The sequence below is a fragment of the Xenopus laevis genome, chromosome 5S (assembly GCF_017654675.1).
Source record: "Xenopus laevis strain J_2021 chromosome 5S, Xenopus_laevis_v10.1, whole genome shotgun sequence".
Taxonomy (NCBI): Eukaryota; Metazoa; Chordata; class Amphibia; order Anura; family Pipidae; genus Xenopus; species Xenopus laevis.
The window spans coordinates 33,751,928-33,777,592 of NC_054380.1; the positions used below are offsets into that span (position 1 = coordinate 33,751,928).

Genomic DNA, 25,665 nt, shown 5'->3' on the forward strand with positions numbered 1-25,665 from the left:
AGGGGGCCCTGACCATCAATACAGTGGCAGAACTACCAGGGGGAGCAGGGCGTGCGATTGGGCCAGGGCCCGCACCACCTCAGGGCCCCCCGGCAGCTCGCGCACTGCTGATTTCCAGGCACAGCGGCCGTTTTCGCAGCAAATAATCTTTTGCGGAGGGGGGGCGCTGCATGTCTCGCACCAGGGCCCGCCCCCCTCCAGTTACATTACCGCATCAATAGCTTTTTATAACTTGTGTGGGGGGTTGCTTTTTTAGCGCTGATGTCTGTGTGGTCTTTTAACTGTGATGTGGAGTTGGCGGGGTCTGGGGTGGGCAGGGGCGATCCTGGCCCCTCCGCCGCCTGAGGCAGCAGCAGTTGCTGCCGCCCCCCCTTCCCCTGCCACAAGGGTGGCAGAGAGCCTAACTGTGCTCTCTGTGCTAGAAGAGACGAATTTCCAGTTTGAAATGGGATATTTGGCTCTTAAAGTACCAGGAGAGGCATTTTTGCCGCCCCTGGTACATAGTGGGGAGCTGCCTCCTGAGGCGACAGCCTCAACTCACCTCATTGGCGAAGCGCCCCTAGGGGTGGGGCTTGGGCGCCAGTGTGGGCGGGCCCAGGGGGCCACGAAAATGTTGTTGTATGGGGCCCTGTGATTTCTAATGGCGGCCCTGGTTGCAATAAACTAGAAAACATGGCCAAGTACAATGTATACGTTTTATAACTACAGTTGTGAATAAGGAGATAATTTAAAATCTATGACATTTAATTAACTAACTTATATTACGTAAGAGTCATTTTCACTATCACTTCCAAACCATAGTGTAATATTACTGTTATGTAATAAGGGATTAATGACAGTGGTATATACAGGTCGAGGCAGCTTCCTTCCCCACACAACTGAGCTGCTGAGAGAACAGTGACTGTGCCACGGCTGGACGATTACCAGAGAGCTGAACAAGCCCCGCCCCCACCCTTGAGCCGAACCACTAGCTAAAGCGGGGAGCCCAGCGCCGGGAGAGCTTCAGTATCTGCCTTTCCACTGCAGCAGCGGCCGATTCATTCACCTCATTCACTTTTCTTCCTTCCAGTCCGACTGGCCTGTGCCTTATAACAGCCCCCATAGGGCCGAATACAGAGTGAATGGGAAGAGCCTTCTTTCTTTCCTTCCAGACCAAGGAAGCATCCATTAGCCGGCTCGGGGGGTGACTGAAGGACAAGCACAGGTGTCTGGTGCGAGCTGTTACCGTCGGTGTCTTTATTCGCTTCTAAACAGAGGAAAGGTGCCGGGTAACTGGGAGATCCGAACCCACATTGTACTGGGACAGTCAGAGAAGCGGATCCCTGGCACAGAGCGGTAAGTCAGAAGAATCCACCCATTGCCTGACTATCAATGTCTTGTCAATGTCTTTTTAACATCTCAGTGGGTTCCTTGTTGCCACTGATTGTCGCCCCTTTTGTACTTTCTGCCCTGTCTGTAATGTGTGTGTGTTATACCCAGTCCCATTACCCTTCAGCCCTGGTACCATTATATAGTAACAGTGATTTCTGCAGATATAAATATGGGAGTGTGTATGTTTTATTTTGTCCCACTAGAAATAAAAAGCAAGTATAACCCCTGGGAATCCACATTACATTAACACATAAGGCGCTGGATTTACTGCCCTCCTGCCTGGCTTTTTTTGGGAGGCTTCAAACATGTCATTCCTCTCATTTGTAACCCTCACATTTCTTCCTTAAAACCAGAATTTGCCTTATATATTTTGCAGGAGCTGCACTTGAAATATATGTGTTTAAAATGAATGAAACCTACACTATAGCTCTATAGTTGTATTATCTATCATCTCAGCCAGGGGAGGGTGTAAAGGGTTAAGTTTGTGGCACTCAGGAGTCAGACCTGTGCTTTTAGTTCTTTGTGACCTGGGGCAAGTCACTTAATCTCCTTGTGTCTCAGCCCCCAACCCCTCCACCTTTAAAAATAGATAAATCCATCAGATTATTACTATTAGTTGGCTGGGATCCACTGGAGTATCATCATGCTGTGGGCAGTTCTGCAAAAACCTAAATATGGCATATAATATATATATAAATAAATAATAATACACATGATTTAAGGCAGCTATAGGGTTAAAGCAAGGGTGGGCTAGGGGTCTGTGCCTGTTTGACCCTGAAGATGTGGCTGAAAAGACAAAGCATTCATGTACTGCAGATGTTCCCCTGTGTAATTAGAGAATCCTTGCAGGGCAGAAATAGCACATCACTGGCACAGTGTCCGCTAATTTGTCCTACCGGCTATCACCATTATGAGCACAATTATAACTTACGATCAGTGAAATCAGTTTATTGGGATTCTGGAATGAAACCAATAGCTGAACTGGATTTAATATGGTATAACACTAAACAAATTATAGAGTGCAGAACAGGGGTCTACGCCAGGAGACCCTCCCAAAGTGGTCCAAGGTCAGGAGAGTGAAGGACAGCAGGAATTAAAGACAGTAATGCATTTTGCCAGTGCTGCCCAATCTCCAGACCTTCTGTTGGTGAAGTCCAACCCCAGCACTCTCCAGCAGTCCAGTTGTAGTTTAAAAACCGCTGAAAGACCAGGGGCGAAAATCTATTTTGCCCATGGCCCCCCCACCACCGCTAAAAGAAGTGCTGATGGAGATGTCCTTATTATCCATGCACTTAGTACTTTATTTTAACCATATGGATAGAGGCCAAAGATGTCATGTTTGAGATGCTTGCTGAGGAATGTGTGCAGATATGCATGCTCATCATTCCAGCCCAGCCAAATGCCTCGTCTCTGTTTTAGATTACTGTAATAACTACATGGGTGTCTGATTGCAGTTGGGCATAAAAGCCTTTGTTTAATGAATGTAGGCGTGTGCTGCTCTATTATATTTCCTCTGAACAAACAATATTTCTCCTATGTGTGTGAGAATAATTACACATCTTTAATTGCTATGGGAGACGCTCAGTAATAACATGCATGCCAATTCAACCCTGTGGACGATTGCATTAGGATTTTTATAGTTCAGAATTAACGCGCTTAATTATTTCTTCGCTAAAGGCAAAGTGATAGGTGTGCCCTGATTGTGGTAATATGTAAGTTATTCACCCATATGATCTGATACAAGGAAGACAACAGCTGCTATTTCAGAAATGTCTCCTAGCAGGGCAGTGTGCCCGCGCCTTCCCATTATAAGAATACTTTGAGTTTTATGGACTGAGAATTAGGGAAGAGTCATGCATGAGACATGTAGGTTATACTGTGTGTAACCACCTTTGGGTGATGGATGTGGATTTGTGACCTACTGTTTGCTACTGTGGAAATAGTGCATAGCTGCACAGTTGTCACCAGAAAACATAAGTTGTGGTGACAATTTTGCATAGGCATAATAGTTCAGTAGAGATGTTAGAAGGACTCAGAGTCAGCGGGATAAATAGATGTTACTTGGCTCCACAGCCCTTTCAGTTTAGTGCCCCAAAGCATTGGTAAATTGACCAATTCTAAGAAGATATATTGAAATTTCTCATTTTTTAGGGCTCTCTACACTCCTCTGTAGTTACACCGCTGTTCACATCAAAATGCATGACCTCCCTTAAAAAATTCCAAGATGGAGTGCTTCCACCAGTGTGCAACACCGGATTGGTGACAAGTGTCGTTAGGTGTAAGGCCCAAAGCTGCCCAAGGCCCAAAAAGTGTATCTGAACAAAACAAAATACCTATGGCACAACTGATGCAGTTGAATCAGTAATAGGTGGTTATTAGCTCAATAAAGAAGTGGCAACGTTTTGGGCCTCTACAGGGCCTTTTGTCAAGGCTTGATAGAGAGCCCTGTGGATGCCCGAAACGTTTTCACTTCTTTTTCAACTGCATCAGTTGTGCCATAGGTATTTTGTTTTGTTTGGACCCCCTTAGAAAATTTGCACAACATTGTGTTCGTGCCCCAAAATGCCACCTTTAAGCTGGCCATAGACGCAAAGATCTCATCGTACGAATCGAGGATTCTTATGATTTTCGGAACGTGTGTGGAGAGTCCCGAAATTATTCGTCCGCGGAGATCAGTCGTTTGGTCGATCAGACAGGTTAGAAAATTTGTGTCGGCTGCCGATAATATCTCTGTGTGTATTGCCGATCGTGCGATTTTCAGTGGGAGACTGTCACTAGCTTTGTCTATCTTACAATTGCTGTCAGGGGCAGAACATCGGCTGATCTGTTCTTTAACTACTTTATTTGGTTGGAATGGTAAGACTTTGATCTGAATGGTTAGTGGCAGGTCGGGAGTCCAATCGTAAATTGATTCGTACGATCAGATCTTTGCGTCTGTGGCCAGCTCTGACTGTTTCTGAAACCTGCCCCACAACCAATACAAGGACCAAAAACTATGTTTTCACTACTCTGTAGAGTCCAGGGGAGGATAAAGGGGATTGGTTGGGAATTGGGAACACTTTCCTGCTAGAACAACCTGATTGGCCAGTGACTTTATAATCAGTTTGCTGATAGACAGGGACCTTGCAGCTGTATGATTTTGTTCCCTTCTAAAATTGGGCAGTTTAGAAAGCATGACTGGTACACTAATGGCATCATACTTGGCAGGACTGCATCAGGTAATGTGTACAGGTAGAGGAAACCAATAGATGACAATATATATATATATATATATATATATATATTGATGCCAATCGGTGGAAAATGCTTATGTATCTCGTTGTATGACCTTAGACCTAGAAGGACATGTATTGATAAAAAGAGACTTGTACCAAGAGGAAGTAAGTATATGTTTTATTGCACATAGCAGGATATGTCTGAGTGCATGCTCGGGATTCCGCAGGAAGAATAGGAATTCTTACAGCTGTGTGGGACGTTGCGGGGCCTTTTTGATGTCTCAGTGTAGCTAATCATTGTGGTGTACTGTATATACAGTATAGTGAAGGATCTTTGGTAGTTATTACTTACTGACCATTATTTGTAGTATTCTCAGAGACAAATTTATTTTGCTACCTTTCAGTTACAAGATTAAAATGAGATAGTCTATAAATCCAAATCTGTAGTTTAAAATTCAAGACATCATAATAAGTGGCGATGTTATGCATATGGCAGAGATTCTTTGTGTGTTCGAAGTCAATGGGCAAAGTTACCCAACTAGCACTAGATATAAATCACCTTTGCTTAAAACATTGCACATGGCAGACTTCCTTTTTTAAGAAGCAGTACGGATAATTTTAAGTACAGAGCCTTCAACAATGGTTGTTTTTTAATCCAGTAAAATTATTTTCTTAAGGGGTGAGAATAATGTCAGTCCCCTGTCCCAATTCATCAACCGTCAGCTAGAATAAAGCTGCAGAACTGTCACCGACTGAAGTACTCAAACTTAGTTTCCTCGTTGTAACATGTCACAGCACAAGTCGCACTTCCAAGCGGTGTAGCTGGATATCAGATGAACAAACCGGTAGTTGAATATTTTTTCTGTGACTAGTTCTTAACTGTACTGAGATCATTGCCAAGGGAGGTGACTAAAGTGTCACTGGGTGGAGGACTGTGCAGGGCCACAACCCCAGGCAAACAGAGCACAAATCAATGCAACACTCGGCCAAACAGCTGTCTGCCTTTTCAAATATTAGCATTTATTCAAAGAGTAATACAAATCTGAATGAATGGTAAAAGCGTTCACTTACTGGTACGTTTCAGTGTCCTTTAAACACTCAGCCAGGACATGTTCAGTATGTCAGTGTAGAATACAAAATTATCTGTGTTGCTTTATTCCATTTGGCAAAATGCCATACATGTGTCGTTGTAACAGTCTGGCAGGAGCTAGAACGTATACAGTAACCTGGAATGCAAGGGAAAAAAGTACATTCAGCTTATCCTAAGGCAGGAACGCCCATACTTTACTAATCCGGGGGTCTACTTTTAGTGATGTTGTCCCTTTATGATCTGCATCCATAAAAGCATTGTTTCAGGGAAAATATGACTTAATTATTATATTGATTTTTGAGAAAATGTAAACTGCTATATTTTACAAAAAAACTATTTCTTATGTAACATAAAACAAATATCTGCATGAAAAGAATAAAACAGGAGGGTAACTTAGACAAGGTGTTTGTTCTTGAGATCTACTGATCACTAACTAAAGGTCTACTGGTAAATCCCAATCTACTTTTTGGGCACCCCTGTCCTAAGGAATAAAAAGAAAATGCCTAATATTTTATACTTGTGCTTATATTTTTGTTCTGTAAAAAGGACCTTGAAATAATTGTTAAAGGTTATGTGCCACTGACAAATGACATATTCCCAATCACTTAGGGGCTTTTTTAGATGTTATGTTGATGCTGTTATGGAACTTTTAAGAACTGGAGACCAGTTGAGGTGAAAAGATACAGTTTATTTGACGCAAGCTTTGCGGATTCTGAACTCACAAAGAGTCACAACCAGAACAAAGAAATCACAGAGTTTTTATAAACTTGGGAACATATGACATAAGAACTTAGAGGGGGATAAAGGGCTTTACCACAGCAAGAGTATGGAGATATAGCTTCACAGAAAAGCAAACTGCTCAAATAACCAAATATTCTTCCTCAAGGTAAAGGTGAAAATCTTGCATACAAAGAACTATATTTTTTTTCTCAAATGTGGCCATATGATGGCACTTTTGCAAAGCCCAACAGTTTCTGCCACCCTTAGGCCTTTGTATTGGTTTAGTTCCAACATAACTGCTTCACAGCACTGTCCTCAAGTGAACATACTACATCAAACATGTGAGTTCTTGTGCAACATAATGGGTGTGAGTTGTCAACAGCAAAATAATTTTTAAAAACATTCTTTAGTATGCTACGAAAAAAAGACACCAACACATATTAAACTTTAAAGTCGCTAAGTCTTTATTAAGAAATAACTTACCGAAACTCTGTTTGGGCTCCTCTTCAGAAAAGGCAATCGGTGTTCCATCGTGCGGCACTCGATTTCTCCTCCCTACCTTCCTTACAGGAGATAGCCAGGGAGGAGAAATTGAGTGCCGCACGATGGATCGTCGTCCTGTCGCTGTTTCTGAAGAGGAGCGCAAGCAGAGTTTCGGTAAGTTATTTCTTAATAAAGACCTTACCCACCACAAAAATAAAATACTGGCCTTCATAAAATTTTATCTGGTATAATACAAGCGAGGTACTTGCTCACTAACACTAACTAACTAATTGTGGGATGCATTGGCTCAAGCATGAGCAGATAGACATACCACATACCATCATAATAAAGTCTGGTCATAAATACTTTTCATAGTGCTATGCCTTACTGCAGTTGCTAACATTGTATGTATATATATATATATATATATATATATATATATATATATATATATATATATATATATATATATATATATATATATATATATATACTGTATATAATCAACTAACAGCCCAGAACTTTGTATTTAACCCTTTTATTTTATTAATCTATTGAGTTCCATAATTGAACAGGGGTTCCCATTTACCTATCAATGGAAAAATATTAAAACGTGATCTTCGTTGTCTCTGTATCGCTGTATTACACTTATAAAACATAACTATCTTTATATGCAGCCCACTAGGAAATAATTTTTTAGCAAACATTTTGTTTAGTGCAGATCCAACAGGATTTCCTAAAGGATGTTGTTTAAATAAAAGAGCATCCTGAAGGAATGCTGAGAAGGGAAGACAAGCTGACGTACCTAACCGGGTTATTGTCAGTGTTCTTACTTATACAGTACATCCTTCCTGATGCAAAATGCACCATGTAGTGCTCATGTTTTCTATGTATTTCCATGTATTGTGAAATTGTAATGTGGTGTTGAATCATGTTTCAATGAAAAACTTTAGGCCATATGATGTCACTGATGGCAAATTCTAGGGCATTGAAGAACAAGGGTCTCAACTCACCTTATGGTGTTGCCCATGTTTCTAAAATAAAATGCTGGAATGCCGATAGCTGAAAGCCACATATAAATACAAAGTGGACAGGCCTTTGACTCAGGAATCCTTTGTGAGGTTTAATATGTCCTGCAGCCCTTACGTTTGTCACCTCTGCACTTGAGTGTCACTTTAAGGTCATGAATTCAAGAAATCTTTGCTTCAGCACAGGTGGCAGAGTGGCCCATCATGGTTTGAGGGATATGCACGGCTGCAGAAAAAGTTTCTGTAATGATACAAATAATAATGCTTCACACTCTAGAGCTTAGGCCAGTGTTGCCTTCATGTATAAAGGTTTCTTCTCAGTTAACCAATAAAGGACATGTGGAGCTTTTCTGCATGGTGCATGTATACATAGATTTGGACTGCAAAAGAGAAAAAAAACAACATACATTCCTCTTAAATTGACTTGCATGCAGGCCGCTGACATTTTCTATCCAAAAATTCTGGAGTAACAAGTTGCTTGTACATTTCTATATTGATTTGGTCTGTCGATGAAAAGTAAAATAAGACACCTTCTCCTTGGATTGAATAATGAATGTAGGGACAGGGATCCCTTATTGGGAAACCTATTATCCAGAAACTTCTACAGGAAGGCCTTCTCCATAGATTCCATTATAAGCAAATAATTATTATTTTTCTCTTTAATAATAAAACAGTAGCTTGTATTTGATAGTGACTAAGCTGCATGAATCCATATTGGTGGCAAAACAATCCTTTTGGGTTTATTTCATGTTTAAATTCTTTTTTATCGATTTTTATGGTGCGACAAATATGGGAAGATCCTATTTCCAGAAAACCCCCAGTTTCCAAGAATACCTATTAGCTGAGAACAAGAAAAAAATATATTGGGCATGCAGGTAGCAGAAATGTATTAACTGAAATTAACAAAAATGTGGAGTCATTATGGTCATATGCTTTAGTTTTGTGAGGAAATGTTTTTAAATGGCTGTCAGTGTGCAAATACTGTTTTTTTTTAAAGAAAAGTCTGTCTAATAAGCAGAGGAAGCCGTTTTCACATATTTGTCCTCACTCCTTCTGCCATGTACAGTAAGTTATCCTAGGCACGAGGAGAAGCAATAATAGTACTTTCCTGAGTATTAATGTAAGATAACCATACCACATTCCATGTCATACAAAGGGCATGCTCTTTTTTTATTGCAAACCAACTCTACGCTTTCTAGAAACCTTCTATTATGATTGTTATATAATTCAGCCAACGCTTTAGAAAAAAAGAACAATGAAGGCAGTCTCTACAATAAAAGAAAAATGAAACCGTTTCATTGATTTAAATATTGATGATTTAGCTAGAATTATGGATGTCAGAGTGACTGTAAAGTAGAGCAGATGGCATTAATGACGGCAAATGATCTCCCTCCCAACAAGTCCATCTTAACAAGCTGCTCATAACTTTATGGCAGGCCCACACCTGGCATTTGTTAACATTTCAAACCCCAAGAGTGACCGAACAAGGTAAATCATTCAATGAAGTGATTCTATATATGGACATTTTACTGCTCAAACACAGTATAACATGTCTTGGCTGTATATTGTTGGACCTGCTGCATTTCACGTTTTTTTTTTTCGGGTCTTTGTTATACTGTTTTTTGATGATACATGACGTTTGAACCCCTTTATACTTTTTTGTAGTGATTTACAAAATAAATTATGTATCAAAATCATTTTTAATCCAGAATAATAGCAACATGACCCGCTGAACTAAACTGCATGCAAGAGTTTATAATGCATCAAAATTTGGTGGCTGCTGTGGAAGGTTCATTTATGAAATTGAAAGAAAATATCTGATTGCTTTTTTATGATTGAACTTGGGGCAAACATTTGATTCATATTACTTTACAGCCTTACCAGAGGCCACAAGGAGATAAAACATAAGCAGTCAAAGGGATAAATCCCAGATCACCATGACTCAGAGTCTAGCAACTTAACCAGTGAGCCACCCCTTGGCCCACTCTTAACAAAGAGATAATTTAAAATGTAATCTAGTTGAATGACCTGCAAGAATTACATTATGATCATATGATGCTTTGCAGATTTTGAGTAGGAAGTTTGGTATTTACTGTAAATTATTACAATAAATAAAAGTATTGCAGATATTGCAGATCTGTACCTAGTTAGGCCACCCACGTACTGGGGTCAAAAAGATCAGATCATGCAGTCAAGCCTATTTAGGTCTGTCAGGAATGGAATGCATCAGTGTGTCCATGTGACCTTTGCCTGATCATCATCATCATCATTTATTTATATAGCGCCGTCAAGATACGCAGTGCTGGAAACTTACTTGATAGTTATCTGCCCCGAGATATCTGTCATGGAGACCATCGGGAAGGGCCCATCCACAGGCAGATAAGATGAAGACTCATTTGCAGGTTTAATCTGCCCTCAAAGTAACCAATAAAATATTTGTTTCTAAACAAGTGACCGTAAATGCTACATTCTGATTGGTTGCTATGGGTCACTAAAGCTGGCCATAGACTCAAAGATCCGCTCGTTTGGCGACATCACCAAACGAGCGGATCTTTCCCCGATATGCCACTAACAGCATGGCTATATCGGGGGTAATTCGAACGTTCGGCCGTATGGCCGAACGATCTAATTATGATACGCCAAGGGGCTCGGTCGGTTAAAAATTAAACCTTCCCGATCTATATCGTGGCCAGATATCGATCAGGAAGACCCGTTGGAAGCCCCCATACACGGGCAGATAAGCTGTCAAATTGGTCCAAACGACCGATATCTGCAGCTTTATCTGCCCATGTATGGCCACCTTAAGCCGCCACTTTGCATGGCCAGGTCAAAGGAAGCTATGATGAAAATGATGACTAATTGCAGTATATATAGGTGAAGCACACTTCACTGGGGCCTGATAAACTCTGGTGCAAAGGTATTGCTCCATTTAGGGCTGGATTAAATTTTTTGGTCTTTTGTCCACCACTTTGTCTTTGTCTCAGGAATGCTGAGTGGCTCCATTTTAGATGAGGCTTTGCTACTTGTTATCTAGTTACAATAGGATTTCCTGTTGCTTTTCATGTTTCACATATGCTTGCTATTCCCCAGTCTATGTATGTAAGTTACTGCTTTGTATCCCACACAATGATACATGCCATTTATCATGAACTCATGTAATAGTCACGCCACTTCTGTCTGATGTACAAGAATACTTTTTCTGTTGGCATATCCAATGTCTAAAACTGATACTACAAGTCCATTCAGCATCTACAAGATCTTGATAAAGAAACCATAAATATGTAACTGTAATATTACCCGTATCCAGCTCAGCCACTGATCACTTTCTGTTGTTCAGGTCATAATATTAAATTGTAAGTTTTAAAGATGGAGACCCATGGGACAATTGTTGCGTGTCCCTATTTTGCAACTTGCAAAGTCACTGTATTAGGTTTCACGTTGCATTAATCTGGCAGTTTGCCTATGGGCTGAATGAGCATATAGCGTGAGAAGGTGGAAATTGGAACATACACAGTGTGACTCTTAGAGACACACACAGATATATATTTGTGATATGGCCTGTTTTATTAATAGCACAGATGTGACAATATGAAGAACCAACGTTTCAGAAGAGTTCTGTTCTTGTTGGTCACTGCCACCCCATCTATTCCAGCAGGATTTTCTTGCTTATAAGTGGACATTTGAACAGTACAGGTATGGGATCTGTTTTCTGGAAACTAGTTATCCAGAAAAGCTCTGATTACTGGGAGGCCATCTCCCATAGACTCCATTTTATTCAAATAATTCACATTTTAAAAAAGTATTTCCTTTTTCTCTGTAATAATAAAATAGTACCTTGTACAGTACTTGATCCAAACTAAGATATAATTAATCCTTACTGAAGGCAAACAATCCTATTGGGTTTATTTAATATTTATATAATTATAGTAGAATTAAGGTATGGAGATCCAATAGACATCCCATTTCTGGCAAACCTATAAGGGAATACCGAATACTTACACCTGTACCATTGTGCAGTGGTCTTAAACATAAATAAGGGATCAACCAGCAAAAAGCACTGATGCAGGTGTGTGAATTCTTAAAAACAAACTGAAGCCTAAAATGAATATGGCAAGAAATGCTGTATTTTATATTGTCTTTTATATTATGACCTTACTATACCAGCAGAGAGTATATAAACATATAATAGTAATGATACAGGCTTTCAAATTTCTCCACAGGAGCTTATGTTTGATCTTGTTAGACCCCCTTAGTGTCAGTGGCACTGCACATGCTCAGTACGCTCTGGGCAGTTGTTGAGAAGCTGAGCTTATGGATCACTGGAAATCAGAAAACCATTAGGCAGAAAATGAGGCTTGTTTGTCGAGTGTATTGTAAGTCAGCCCTAAACTTCAACTGACAGCAGCTAACCTATTGGGGGCATCTTCTGAGGCATAGATGTTCACTGCTAAAGGGCTGTAGTCGTTTGGGCTGAAAAAGAAACCCAAAAACCCAGAAACAGCCAAGTTGCTGCTAGCAATAGGTACACTCAAGGCTAACAAGCAGCCAGGCACAGAACTGATATGATAACCTCCTTGAATTTATTTTACTTTGTTATTATTTGTCTGGATTTTGCTCTTTGAGTTTTCATGCTATTTTGTCTTTAGTATGTAAAGCCCATGCCAGAAAAATATAAGGAATGCAAACAATAAATGCAGAAAGTTATCCTTTTCAAAATGTACACTTTGGACCTGGTGTCTTTCATCTCTAGAAATAGAGATTCATTGCTACATTGCTTTCATTGGCTAGACAGTGTGCAATAGTTATTCATACCTCTGCTCTTTTGCAATTTTTTTTTTTTTTTGGTGGGGTGTGTTATTAGTCATTAAGAAAACCAGCTCTGTTAAATGTTAGATTTGAGCAATTCTTTTATCCACAAGGTAAGATTGCAACATGTAGACAGATTTGCTTGTTTTGGTAAGGTCTCCAATTGCGGACCAAGTTAGCTGATCTGATCTGGTCTCCCAGCCAGAGAGAGAGTGTGTGTGTGTGTGTGTGTGTGTGTGTGTGTGTGTGTGTGTGTGTGTGTGTGTGTGTGTGTGTGTGTGTGTGTGTGTGTGTGTGTGTGTGTGTGTGTGTGTGTGTGTGTGTGTGTGTGTGTGTGTGTGTGTGTGTGTGTGTGTGTGTGTGTGTGTGTGTGTGTGTGTGTGTGTGTGTGTGTGTGTGTGTGTCTATATATACATGGAGATCCATTGGGAGAGACATTAATGCAGTCCTTCCTGATTGTATCTTCAAACCTGTCTGATTATCAGCCCTATACACTATAGCACTATACACAAGAGAATAAGTTACAGAATCAGTCTGGATGGGCTGTTGGCAGCTTTTATGAGCCCATGTATGGTTAGCTTTAAAAACATTCCATGTAGCACCTGCACATAACCCCAATACAGCTCATGCTTGCTCTGAGTAGAATAAATGGCTTGGGCAGCCTTACTGGCTTGTGGGTAAGAAATATAGTCTGGAGCTGGTTTATGAGCCTACGCATACACTAGTTTTATGCATGGCATTTAACTGACAGGCAAAAATGATCATATAAAGCTGAATTTAAATACTGTGAATTAAGACAAGAACTTACTTATTATCTATGCAAGTCACATTGTTACAATACTCCCCATCTGTGCCCCCCTGTGTCTAACCTTCATTGTAAATCTTAACTGAACAGATGCCAGCTAATGTAATGAAGTTGCATGCATCATCAAACTGGGGTCTCTCAGGCCCACAGGGGCTGCTCATTCTTGTTCAACTGGTAGGAGACCTGTTCATTTTAGCTGTCTCCATGTGTGACCAAGTGCAACTGGCTGAGTTTTTAGTCCCCTGGATATATTAGCAGATGTATCTGGCTATTAGTTCACTAGGAGCCCTGTCAGCTGTGCTGTCCCCAAAATGTGCACAAAAAAGAAAGCATGTTGTTATTGGGAACCCAGTAACTGTATAAAACACTAAATGAGTTAGAAGGTGAGTGATTTGGTATCAGAAGCCTATTGCTTTCTCATGATTAAACCACTGGAGCAGTTACATCATCTCCTCTAATCACAAAAGGTGTTTGCCTGTCACACCTCTCTTGCAAATGCCTGAAATCCTATTAAGTTGTCAGCCAAGGTCATTTCGGTGCCCTTCAGGAGGATGACGTTTCTTTGCTCAGAAAGCTCCAATGAATCCAGCAGGTGAAGTGCTCTCTGGTGAACAAATAAGAGACGAGTTTGATCACTGAGCACTAATCCCTTCCATTTAAATTCATTATGGGATTTAAGGTCCCCATAAAAGCAAAGAATTTACGTTGGTGAACGACCAATTTCAGAGCAATCCAACCAATCTCAAATTATCGTGAGGTCAGTGGGAATCGAACGATCGTGCATCTTACGATCCTCAATTTTCAGACCGTGTGTGGAGAGTCCTGACATTTTTCGTCCCATGGAGATTGGTAGTTTGGACGATCCACCAGGTTAAAAGATTTCTGTCGGCTGCCGATAATAACTCTGCATGTATTGCCGATCTGACGATTTTCAGAGGGAGACTGTCACCAGCTTTGTCGGACATGACTTTCGTACGATTGCTGTTAGGGACAGAACATCGGCTGATCTGTTCTTTAACTAGTTTATTTGATCTGAATGGTTAGTGGCAGGTCAGGAGATGGGGAAGTCCGATCGTTCGAGGATTCGAATGATCGGATCTTTGCGTCTATGGCCAGCTTTACTCAGGGATGCCCAAAAGATAGATCGGGTTAGCTGGTGATCAGTAGACAACAGCTTGTCTAAATCATCCTCCTATTTCATGCTTTTCATTCAGATATTTACTATGTTACATAAGGTTACATAAGAAATAGTTGTTTGTTAAATATAACAATATACATTTTCCCATAAATTAGTATTTAATTATATTTTCCCATGGAACAGAATGCTAACAATGCTTTTTATGGATGTAGATCATAATGGGACAACATCACTAAAAGTAGACCTCGCAATAGTAAAGTATGGGCACTCCTGCGTCTTACTCATAGGCATAAATTACAACATAAATGGTACAAGCTTAACAAGGTTTATATGCACATGACTAAGTGAGCTGAGCTATTAAAATTAGTCAGGCTTGTGTGGTGGGTCATGGCACTGTAAGGACATTGTACCAAGACATTTAATAAGACATTATTTTTATCTATTTATACAGAAAAGAATTAGTCTCCTTAAGCCCTCACCTCCCACCTATCGTGTCTGCAGCATGGTTAGTACTTCTGCCTTGTAGTGCTGGGGTCCAGTTTGTAAGAAGTTTATAGGGAGGGGTCATTTACTTTGACCCCCCCCAAACACAAAATTGCGCTACTTCGTGCATCTATCATATGGTAGCACTCTGCACCTAGATGCAGCACATAACACTAATGGGCACAGGGCAGCTCTTTTTCGTAACCTGCAAAAGTCTGAATCAAACACATATTAGGCGATGGCTGGGAAGACACCTCTATAAATCTCTTTCTCCCAGCCCTTTATCAATACTGCACTTCTGAATGAAGGCAGCACTGTATTCCTGAGGCACACACAAGTCTTTGCCCAGGGAGCACATCATATGTTCTCAGTGTGTCTGTGAGGGTTTCCTCCCATTTTTAAATTGTAAGCTCTTTTGGACAGGACCATCTTTACTTCTTGTATTGGTTAGTGGTAGTATTTTTGAATGTCATCGGTATGTTTACCCATTAATTGTACAGATCTTCGGAATATGCTTTTTCAATTCACATTATGAATAATGAGAATAATACTCCATAACCATATAGTAGTCACCCTCCTATATGGTTATGGAGTATTATTGTCATTATTCTCATAGTCTCCTGCTGAAATTGACCCCAGGGTGTGTGAATGTGAAATGGACCTTCGATTGAGGCAGGGATTGATGGGAATGAAGAATAATCTCTGTAAAGTACTGCATACAATGTATCTGTGCTATACATATACAGTAGATTAAGGGTCCCCAACTTTTTTACTCGTGAACCACATTCAAATGTAAAAAGAGCAACACGAGCATGAAAAAGTAAGGGCTATGATTGGCCATTTGGTAGCCCCTATGTGGACTGGCAGCCTACAAGAGGCTATACTTGATACCAGGGGTCCCCAACCTTTATTTACCTGTGATGTAAAGAGAGTTGGGGAGCAACACAAATATGAAAAAGTCGCTTGGGGTGCCAAATAAGGGCTGTGATTGTCTATTTGGTAGCCCCTATGTTGATAGGCAGCCTACAATAGACGATACTATACTTAGTTTTTATGTAATTAAAAAGTGCTTCCAAGCCTGGAATTAAAAAATAAGCACCTGCTTTGAGGACACAGAGAGCAACATCCAAGGGGTTGGAGAGCAATATGTTACTCACGAGCTACTGGTTGGGGATCACTGCAGTAGATAGTAATAGATAGTGTATATATACAGTAGTACATAGTAATAAGTTTGATAGCATGGTGCCACATATCTAAATTCATTGGTGGGTTACTGCAGCACTTTAGCTCATCTCATCTAATTCAAAAAAAGAATAATGATAGCAAGTTTGAAGCCTTAGAATCACAGTAATGGGAAAATGAGTCAGGGAAAAGGCAGCTTCCATAAATGTAAAGTGTCGTTTGTGCAGCCAAACACATCCTGGGGGAAGGAAGTTATTTGGCGGGACCTTTAATTATGTAATGCTAAGGGGGGAAGGATGGCAAACAGGGGCACTGGTCATTTCCTGCCTTCTGCAGACTGTTTAGAAGTGTCATGTCCGTTCCCTGTTATTCACATGTAGAGGAGGTCTGTGAGGTGGCAGTTTTCACCCTGTAAATACATGTAAGGGAAAATTCCTTTTAGAGCAGTGAAAAGCAAACAGAGTCTCTTATCCTCAGCATTCACTTTGTATGGCCAGGGCCTGGAAACAGAGGTAAGAGTTTATGAAATGTTCTGACCGGGTTACAGATTGACCCTGACTTTCTCTCTAATGGTATCAAGACTGGGACAGCATGACCCAATTCACTGGATGCAAAGTACTTAATATTTAAAGAAGGAAAGTCATTTTACTTGGGGGTGCCAAAAGGAGCCCCCAAGTAATCACACTTACTTACCTGACAACCCTGGCTGGTGCACATAGGGTTATTTACACCACGGAGCAATCGTCTTCCGGCTTCTTCTTTCTTCAAATTTCCCAGGGCAGACGAATGCACAGTCGAACGAAATAGCTGACTTTTTCGTTAAAGTTCAGCTTTTCACTCTACTGCGTATGCACAGCAAAGAGAAGAAAGAAGAAGCAGGAAGACGATCTCTCCATGGTGCTCGCTGGAAGAATCCCGGGTGCAGTTATAGGAGCACCGGCCCGGTGTGTCAAGTAAGTAAATAGGAGGTGCCTAACTTTTGCCACCCCCAGGTATAAATGGACTTTCATTCTGCTTTAAAATAAATTGACAGCCAGTTAATTAGAAATGACAGCCTCGACCATAGAAGATCTCTGCTACAATGGAATATTTGTTGTTAATTACCCAATGCTTGTTAAGTGATTCAGACAATAAAATTCTTTTAATAACTGCAGTTGGCAACTGCTCCATAGCTTGTAGCAGTTACGGTAAGAAATATGTAGTGGTATCTGGCAAGCAAATATCACTGTATCACTGCGAGGAAGTGACTCACTCACTGATTTTAACTTCCCAGTCAATAGCGGTGACAATAAATGGGTTCCTCACTGTTTTACTCTGGAAAGTGATATCTTGCTATTATATGGGGATAATTATCAGGTTCTATGAGGACTGAGTTGGTGACTCCATATAGTGACAAAAATTTTAATTCACATTCTCTTTGTAGGTTAGTGATACAGGTATGGGACCTGTTATCTAGAATGTTTGGGACCTGGGGTTTTCTGAATAAGGGATCTTTCTGTAATTTGGATCTCCATACCTTAACTTTACTAAAAAAAATAATTTAAACATTAAAGAAATCCAATAGGATTGTTTTACCTTAAATAAGGATTAATTATATCACAGTTGGGATCAAGCACAAGCTACTGTTTTATTATTACTGAGAAAAAGAAAATCATTTTTGAACATTTGAATTATTTTTAATAAAGTGGAGTCTATGGGAAATGGCCATCGCATACCTGTACAAGATTCTCAAATTAACTCACCCGTAGTATATGGGCAGGGTAATTGTATCTGCAGAGAATGATGGCAATATATTCGTCAGTACAAATCATGCTGTTTTGATCAAGTTGCTAAATAGCTTATTTTTTACACCAAATCATGGCAGGTTTGCCCTGGATATAAAAGTGCGATTCAGAAGGTATTCTCAATTCAGTTGAAGCTGGGAAAGCACCGGATGAGAATAAAAAGCTGCTTCACAAAATGATAAGTAACTAGGAAGCAGATGTGGATTAATGGTCCAGTTTTGGTTACTGTTTTGCCTTCTAAAGGGGAAATAACACCTTTGGAATGATTTTAAATGCCCCAAAGTCTGCAACTGAGTACTTTTGCAACTTGTATTCTTGGGTAATTTCAGGCAAGTAGCACTACTGGTCTTCTGAAAACAAACATCTCATTGGTAGCTATGGGTTAGTAGATGTGGACTTATTATTTTGAATAAACAGAGTCCCACCCCTCTCACCCTCACCAGGTTAGGTTCTCTGTTTCTTCCAGGAGCCAGTGTCCCATTATAATATAGCTTTCTTCAAAATCCTGTAAATGTATGTTTGGTGAAGGGTCCTTGAAAAAAAAGAACATGAAAATGCCTCATGCAGAGGGATAGATCACAGTTTGTGGAACTAATATTCTATTCTAATCATAGAAATGTTCATTAGCTTGATTTCCTTTCTGCTAGATATGAATTCTGCCTGCAGGGACTGCTAACTGAAAAGCCGGTCTTCTTAATTACAGCCTTCTTCAATATCAGTGATTAATAAGAGTTTTGAAGGGAACTATCACATTTCCAAAGGTTCTTTTTCAATAGACACCTTAATGCCGAAATCCAGACCTGCCAAAAGACCTTTATAAACTTTATATTAAAACAGCTCTGGTTGGCCCTTCTGATGTTCTTTAGAATTGCTGCAAAAGGTCTGGTCTGGTAGCAAAGTTGAAGACAGATTTCAATCCAAATCCTAAACAATTAAGACATATAATTTCTCTCCTAATACTGACTTCAGGAGAGCCAAGGAAATGTATCGTCTCTCATCCCTATGCATCTGATTTCCATTGTTCAAACATGCAGGTCATCCATCAAAGTGAAGGAAGAATTAAGCTCATAGCTGTATAGTCTGTTAATGGGCAGCTGGAATTTTCCCACTGATTGTGTTGTTTAAATACTTTTCTAAGTCTTTCAGCATACGTAAATATGGAGCTATGCGATGATAAGGGACAGTAATATTGAATAGATTGTGTGTTCCTAACAGGAACTATGATTTACAGCATCTTTATAATCCATTGGGACCTATTGGCTTTGGCTTCAGCGTGACATCATACTTATTCTTTGACATAGTCATTTTTTTTTCTTTTTGAAAATGCATCCTATTGTTAGAAACTAGTCAACATCTGATATTTAATTTTTGCCAGAAGTATTCAAAACAGGACTCTGTATATCAGTATTCTCTGCAGGACTTTGGTTGAGGACAGAGTCGTTGCAGACATTCTGTTATCTACTGTAGAATGTATTCATGTCTGCACTCAGCCCTGATTAAAAAGCTTTAAATTCAAATAGCATTTAAGAATATCAACAAAAAAGGGCTCACTGTTGCTCAAACATGTTATACTAAAATGCTGCAGCAATACTGTGAGGACTTACCCTGGTGGTCTAGTGGGCCGGCGGGGACGCCCACTGCAAGATGCTTCTTTAGAAATGCCTTAGGGCGCGCGGCGCACTCTTCCTTTTTTTCTGTGCGCAGCGCCACCGGCGTATGAAGTCATTGCGCAATTTTAAAGGTATTTAAAGGGGCTTCCCATTCGAACTCATTGCCCATTTTAGGTTCATCTTGTGAGAGTTCCTGGGTGCTATCCTGTGTATAGCCTGTGTCCTGATACCTGTTTTGACCCTGCCTGCCGGACTTTGCTGACTTCTGTTATTCCGACATCTGCCTGTTATCCGACTATTCTGCTATCTGTATTCCGACCCATGCCTGTCTGACTCTTTTTGATTGATCTCCTGGTTTTGACCCTTGCCTGTCTGACTCTGCTTGTATCCTGCCTGCACCGACCCGGCCTGGTTTTGACTACGCTTTCTGTTTGTTTCCTGTACTGTGATCTTCTGCCCAAAAGACTTTGCTAATCATCGTGCCCCTCTGCTCGTCCAGAACCCTTAGCTTGGCTCCTCTCTTAATAAGACCTGGCGGCATCCAATTAGCCAGGGCTCCTCCCGAGGTGAAAGGTGGCTGTTAAAGGCCGATGCAAGAGCTGAGACCAGGGAGCCTAGCATTGGTTCTCGATTCTGGGTGCCGATTGTTACAAATTCTGATCCTTGGATACTTTTCAATCACTGTTGCATTCTGGAAGCAATATTGCTCATTACATTTTTGCTGCAATGCCAGCATTAAAATGCAAAATTATCCTCCAATGAGAATCCCATCTAACCTTAGGGTTGCCACCTTTTCGGGGAAAAAATACCTATATATTTATCTTTTTTTGCCTATTAATAACATTGAGATCAACCATCTTTTTTACCGGCCAGCCCGGTAAAATACAGGTTAGGTGGTGACCTTACCTGACCTATGTAAATCTGACTATATGTTCTGTAGCTGCAATTAGAGATGGAAACATTAGAAATAGTTTTCCTAGTACTGAGCAAGTGCAGTATGTCCAGGCCTGAATTTCAAATTTGGACGCCCTTCGGAGCAAGAACTGTGTGTCCCCAGTGCGTCTAAAAAAATGATAATGTTGCTGGGAGGCATCCGACCCCTAATCTATTGCCTTCCTACAAATCCAGGCCTAACTATGTCCTTTATTGCCATATCTGATTATAGTGTAATGTAATGATACACAATGATTTTTGTATGTAAGATATCAGGATACCTTACCCAGTCCCTGTAAATCAAAATAATAAAGGAAGGAGAACTCCAGGTTGTGGAATAAAAGTTATGCAGAGATTCTGCTGTAGTTCTCCTTCCTTTATTATTTTGATTTACTGGCACAGTGGAGTTGTTGGCACGGTGCAACTTAATTGGAAGCAGAACATTAAATTCCCCTTCATCTGTACAGACCACCAACAACCCTTTACCTACATTACCCGTTGCTGGCAGCATTCTCATTGTTTAAATCTCTGGTATCTGTAAATTAATTTTCAGTCAGTAGAATTCTCATTGGTGAATTGACTTAAGTGTAATTATGTTTTTGATCCAGTTCTGTAGAGAACTAGGGGACACAATGGACGTTTTTATGGAAGGTTTAGTACCCCTGAGGGTGGACAATGACAGAGAGTGAACACACCTTACTTGTGACCATATTATTTGCTTTAGCCACCCTCATCCTTGCTCTTAGCAACCTTTTATAAAGTTTGTTTTTATTTAAAATATTACAGTTCTGGCATCTGTTATTTGGGTTTCTGTTTTTTTTCCAGAAAAGGAGTCATCCAACATCAATCCTTAAAGGAGAAGGAAAAGGCTTTGTGCACTTTGGGGTGCCAAATGTTAGGTACCCCCAAGTGATTGTATTGACTTACCTGGTTATTCCAGTGAGCACCAAGGAGCAACCCTCTTCCGTCTTCCTCTTTCTTCGTGCGGCTGCGCATGCGCAGTAGAACAAAAAGCCGAACTTTAACTAAAAAGTCAGCAATTTTGTTCAACTTCACATGCGTTTGCCCCGGGAAATTTGAAGAAAGAAGAATCCGGAAGAGGATCACTCCTTGATGCTCACTGGTATAACCCTGGGCCGGTGATGTTTTCTGCTGATAGGAATACCGGCCCGGGGTTTCAGGTAAGTCAATACAAGCACCCCCAAGTGCACAAAGCCTTTCCTTCTCCTTTAATTAGGGATGAACCGAATCCACTATTTTGGATTCGGCCGAACCCCCAAATCCTTTGTGAAAGATTGGGCTGAATCCGAATCGTAATTTGCATATGCAAATTAGGGGTGAGAAGGGAAAAACATTTTTACTTCCTTGTTTTGTGAAAAAAAAGTCATGCGATTTCCCTCCCTGACCCTAATTTGCATATGCAAACTCGGATCCGGTTCTGCCGGGCAGAAGGATTCGGCTGAATCCGAATCCTGCTGACCAAATCCCGAACCAAATCCTCGATTCTGTGCATCCCTGCCTTTATTGCTACTAAAAGTCATGAAACATAAGAAATAGCATTGTTTCACCATTAGGCGCAGTCTTATTATTACAGAAGAAAGCAAATCCAACTTGGGTGTCTAAATTAGATTCTCAGGAAAATGGCATTGCCATTTCTGAGGTTTCTGGGTAATGGTAACAAATCCCATGTCCGTGCAATATATTGTCACTATATTTATGTTATATTTTTTATCTTCCCCAACCATAAATCTCTCCTTGCTGACAACAGTATATAGATGCTTTGAGCATCAAAGAAAAATAAATGAAACTGCCTTATTGTTATTGTTATAATTGATTTTCTTTGTAATATGCTGCCTGTGCAGCTTTGCTTGTTATTATTAACTGCACCCAAATCTTGTTAATATCTGAAGCATTAGGGAAACCAAGAAGAAATAAAGTCTCAGACAGAGGCTTGCCAATAAAAATGTGCTCAGTGAGCGTAAATAAGGGGCCCTAGCATAAAAGTATAGGGAAGTCATAGAAAGGCTAGAGTGGCCTTGTGACTGTGGTCACTTTTATGCTGTTTAATGGAGGGAAACCACATCACAAAGTGAATCTGTAGACTGGAACTGTCAGCACCATAACTGATTGTTGTGTGAAAACAAAAACGAATGAACCATGAAAAAACTGGTTAATGATAACTTGCTTTCTTTCCTCTCCAGGTTCTCGGAAAGGACTGAAACTTTATGGATCTGCTGACTTCAGAAGAAGTCGGCACTTGCCACTAACTGAGTTTTGGCCAAAGTATTGAGAAGACTTTTACTTGGAGACTTTATTAGAGAACCAGAGGCTGGAATCGTAAAGTGAATAATGTAATCTAACAGAGATTTGAAGTTGATTTTATTTGACATCTGTGCATTTCATTCCTTTCAAGATGCCAGCGAAGACACCCATTTATCTAAAAACTGGCAGTAGCAAAAAGGGTAAAAAATTCAAACTAAGGGATATATTGTCCCCTGACTTGATCAGTCCCCCTCTAGGGGATTTCCGTCACACTATACACATCGGGAAAGGTGGGCAACATGATGTGTTTGGTGACATTTCTTTCCTCCAAGGAAATTTTGAGTTGTTGCCTGGCAACCAAGGGAAACCCAGAAATGGACATTATAATGGACGTGGTGAATTTTTCAGGGCAAACAGCACCTGTGAATCTGTGTTTTCAGAAACTTCCTCGCCTGTACTTAAAAATGCAATTTCTCTCCCCACAATCGGAGGATCGCAGGCCTTAGTTCTGCCTTTATTATCCACAGTGACTTTTAACTCTAAAAGGGACTCCTTTAGCCCTTCCAGGTTACCCCGGCTGAGCTGTGAGCCTGTGCTAGAGGAAAAACTATTGGAGCAGAGCCAACCCTATGAAAATGGACACCCATTTGATAATGATCATGCGTGGAAAGTAAGCAGCTCAGCTTCATGCTCTACAAATGGAAGGTCAAGCCATTCTTCCAGCCTCTCAGAACCATATAATGACTGGCGGGCTAGTGACTTTTTTGAAGATAGCCATATTGCATGTGAAATAGAGAGTCCAGACATGAAACTAGAAGAGCCTCTTTCTGACCTGGCGAGTTCACTCCTCAACCTCCAGCTTGACCTTGGCCCATCTCTGTTGGATGAGGTCCTTCATGTCATGGACAAAGGCAATGCTTAGACAAGGCTTAGGCCTTGCAAACCTTACGAACATGGTACTTATATATGTCTGTTAACCATACATTTAAATAATTCTAATATTTTATTGTTTACAATATCTGCACCGCCATATTTCTTTCATCAACAGTAGAAATACTGAAGTATATATAAGATTTTCTTTTCAACCTTGGTATTTGTGAGACACTTTCAGATACTTGTCAACTCTTCCAACAGGTATATAGTTTTTTTTTTATGTGTGCAAAGAACGCTGGAGAAGAAATGTATAGTAATATATTCTTTGTTTGCAAGAAGGGAATAAAATGTAAACATATAAATATACCGTATATTAAGGAGTACCATGGCCTCATTGTTCATTGTTGAATTTCCACACTAAGTATCATGACTTATACATGTGCCATATCATCCGCTTCTGCTGCATGCATCAGAAAGTCTTCATCAGGACCAGGGATCACCAGGCTGCCACCTTATAGCTCCTAGAAGTTACATTTGCCTGGAGCCCCCTGGTCCCATCATATATATATATTTTAGCCAGCACATTACTAAATTATTTCCGTTTAAATATCCTTTATGTGCCTTTGTATTTTTACAACAAAGTTTGTACTTTATAAATATTCCATCACCATTTTTTTTATCGCTTACACATTTTTCATCGCAGGTTCAATGTATATTTTTGTGACAGTTTGAGAAAATATGTATTATACTTTTTTTTTTTTTTTCTTATCTATGTTCTTCAAATGTATGAGGCAATATATGTTTCATATGTAAGCAAAGCACTGGTTTCTCATATTGTTAAATAAAATGATTAATGCCAAAGGATTTGCTTGGACGTGGTTGTTTTCCTACCAGACTTTATGGATTGCTGCAAGTATTGTCATGCAGTTAAACGAGCTTTCTTGCATTGGGTAAGTACAGCAGGTGTGGGGTTTATTATCCGAAATATTTGGGAGGTGAAGTTTTCCCTAATGTGAAAAACCAAGCCTTAAAGCAGCTAGAAACATTAAAGGGGCTATTCACTTTCTGCAGGGAAGGATACATTGTGCAAAAACAGGCACAGTCTGCCTTTACGTTTTCTCTCATAATATACAGGTATGGAACCTGTTATCCAGAATGCTCGGGACCCGGGGCTTTCTGGATAATAGATCTTTCCATACTTTGGATCTTCATACCATAACTCTACTATAAAATCCTATAAGCATTAAATAAACTCAGTAAGCTGGATTGCTTCTAATAAGGATTAATTATATCCTAGTGTGGATCAATTGCAAAGTGCTGTTTTATTACTACAGAGAAAAAGGAAATAATTTTTTTAAAATTTGGATAAAATGGAGTCTATGGGAGACAGCCTTTCCGTAATTCGGAGCTTTCCGGATACCGTGTTTCCGGATAACGTATCCCATATCTGTACTGCGTTTTTACCAAATTTGAATGCTTTTCATGGGTATTACTCCATATTTTCTTGCGTTTTACACTAAACATTTGGCCTGGTTTTCTGAAAATGTTTGAATTTTATATTTAGTGATTTAGCTAAATAATAAACACATGCATATTTTCCGTAGATTCTGAGGTTAGCACTTCTTATGGTCCGCCACAAATCAGTTATAGAGTTTTGAATCTGATTTCCAGAGTGGTTGTGCAAAAGCTGCCCCATAGTAGTGCAACAGTCAGTGGAACGGTAGTACACTACTTAGTACATCTCATTAACACAGTAACTGACTCCTGTTCTTATATTCTTTAAACTTACTCATGAGTTTCCACATAGCATAGCATTATATTTTTTTACATTTTCCAGAATATTATGGAGTTTTATGGTCCCCTGATAAATATATATATATAC

At 40.1% G+C, this 25,665-nt stretch overlaps 1 protein-coding gene across 1 annotated transcript; it reads left to right on the plus strand.

The window, feature by feature from the left end:
- The first annotated feature begins 934 nt into the window (after positions 1-934).
- On the plus strand, positions 935-24,644 carry cdc42ep3.S (CDC42 effector protein 3 S homeolog). The gene is made up of 2 exons (XM_018265158.2): positions 935-1,335; positions 22,850-24,644. Exon 2 carries the CDS (start codon positions 23,062-23,064, stop codon positions 23,830-23,832), a length of 771 nt encoding a protein of 256 aa, XP_018120647.1. The 5' UTR covers positions 935-1,335; positions 22,850-23,061; the 3' UTR covers positions 23,833-24,644.
- Positions 24,645-25,665: the final 1,021 nt, after the last annotated feature.

Excerpts from the sequence above, each read along its gene's own strand:
- cdc42ep3.S (XM_018265158.2), top strand. The coding sequence starts at position 23,062 with ATGCCAGCGAAGACACCCATTTATCTAAAAACTGGCAGTAGCAAAAAG.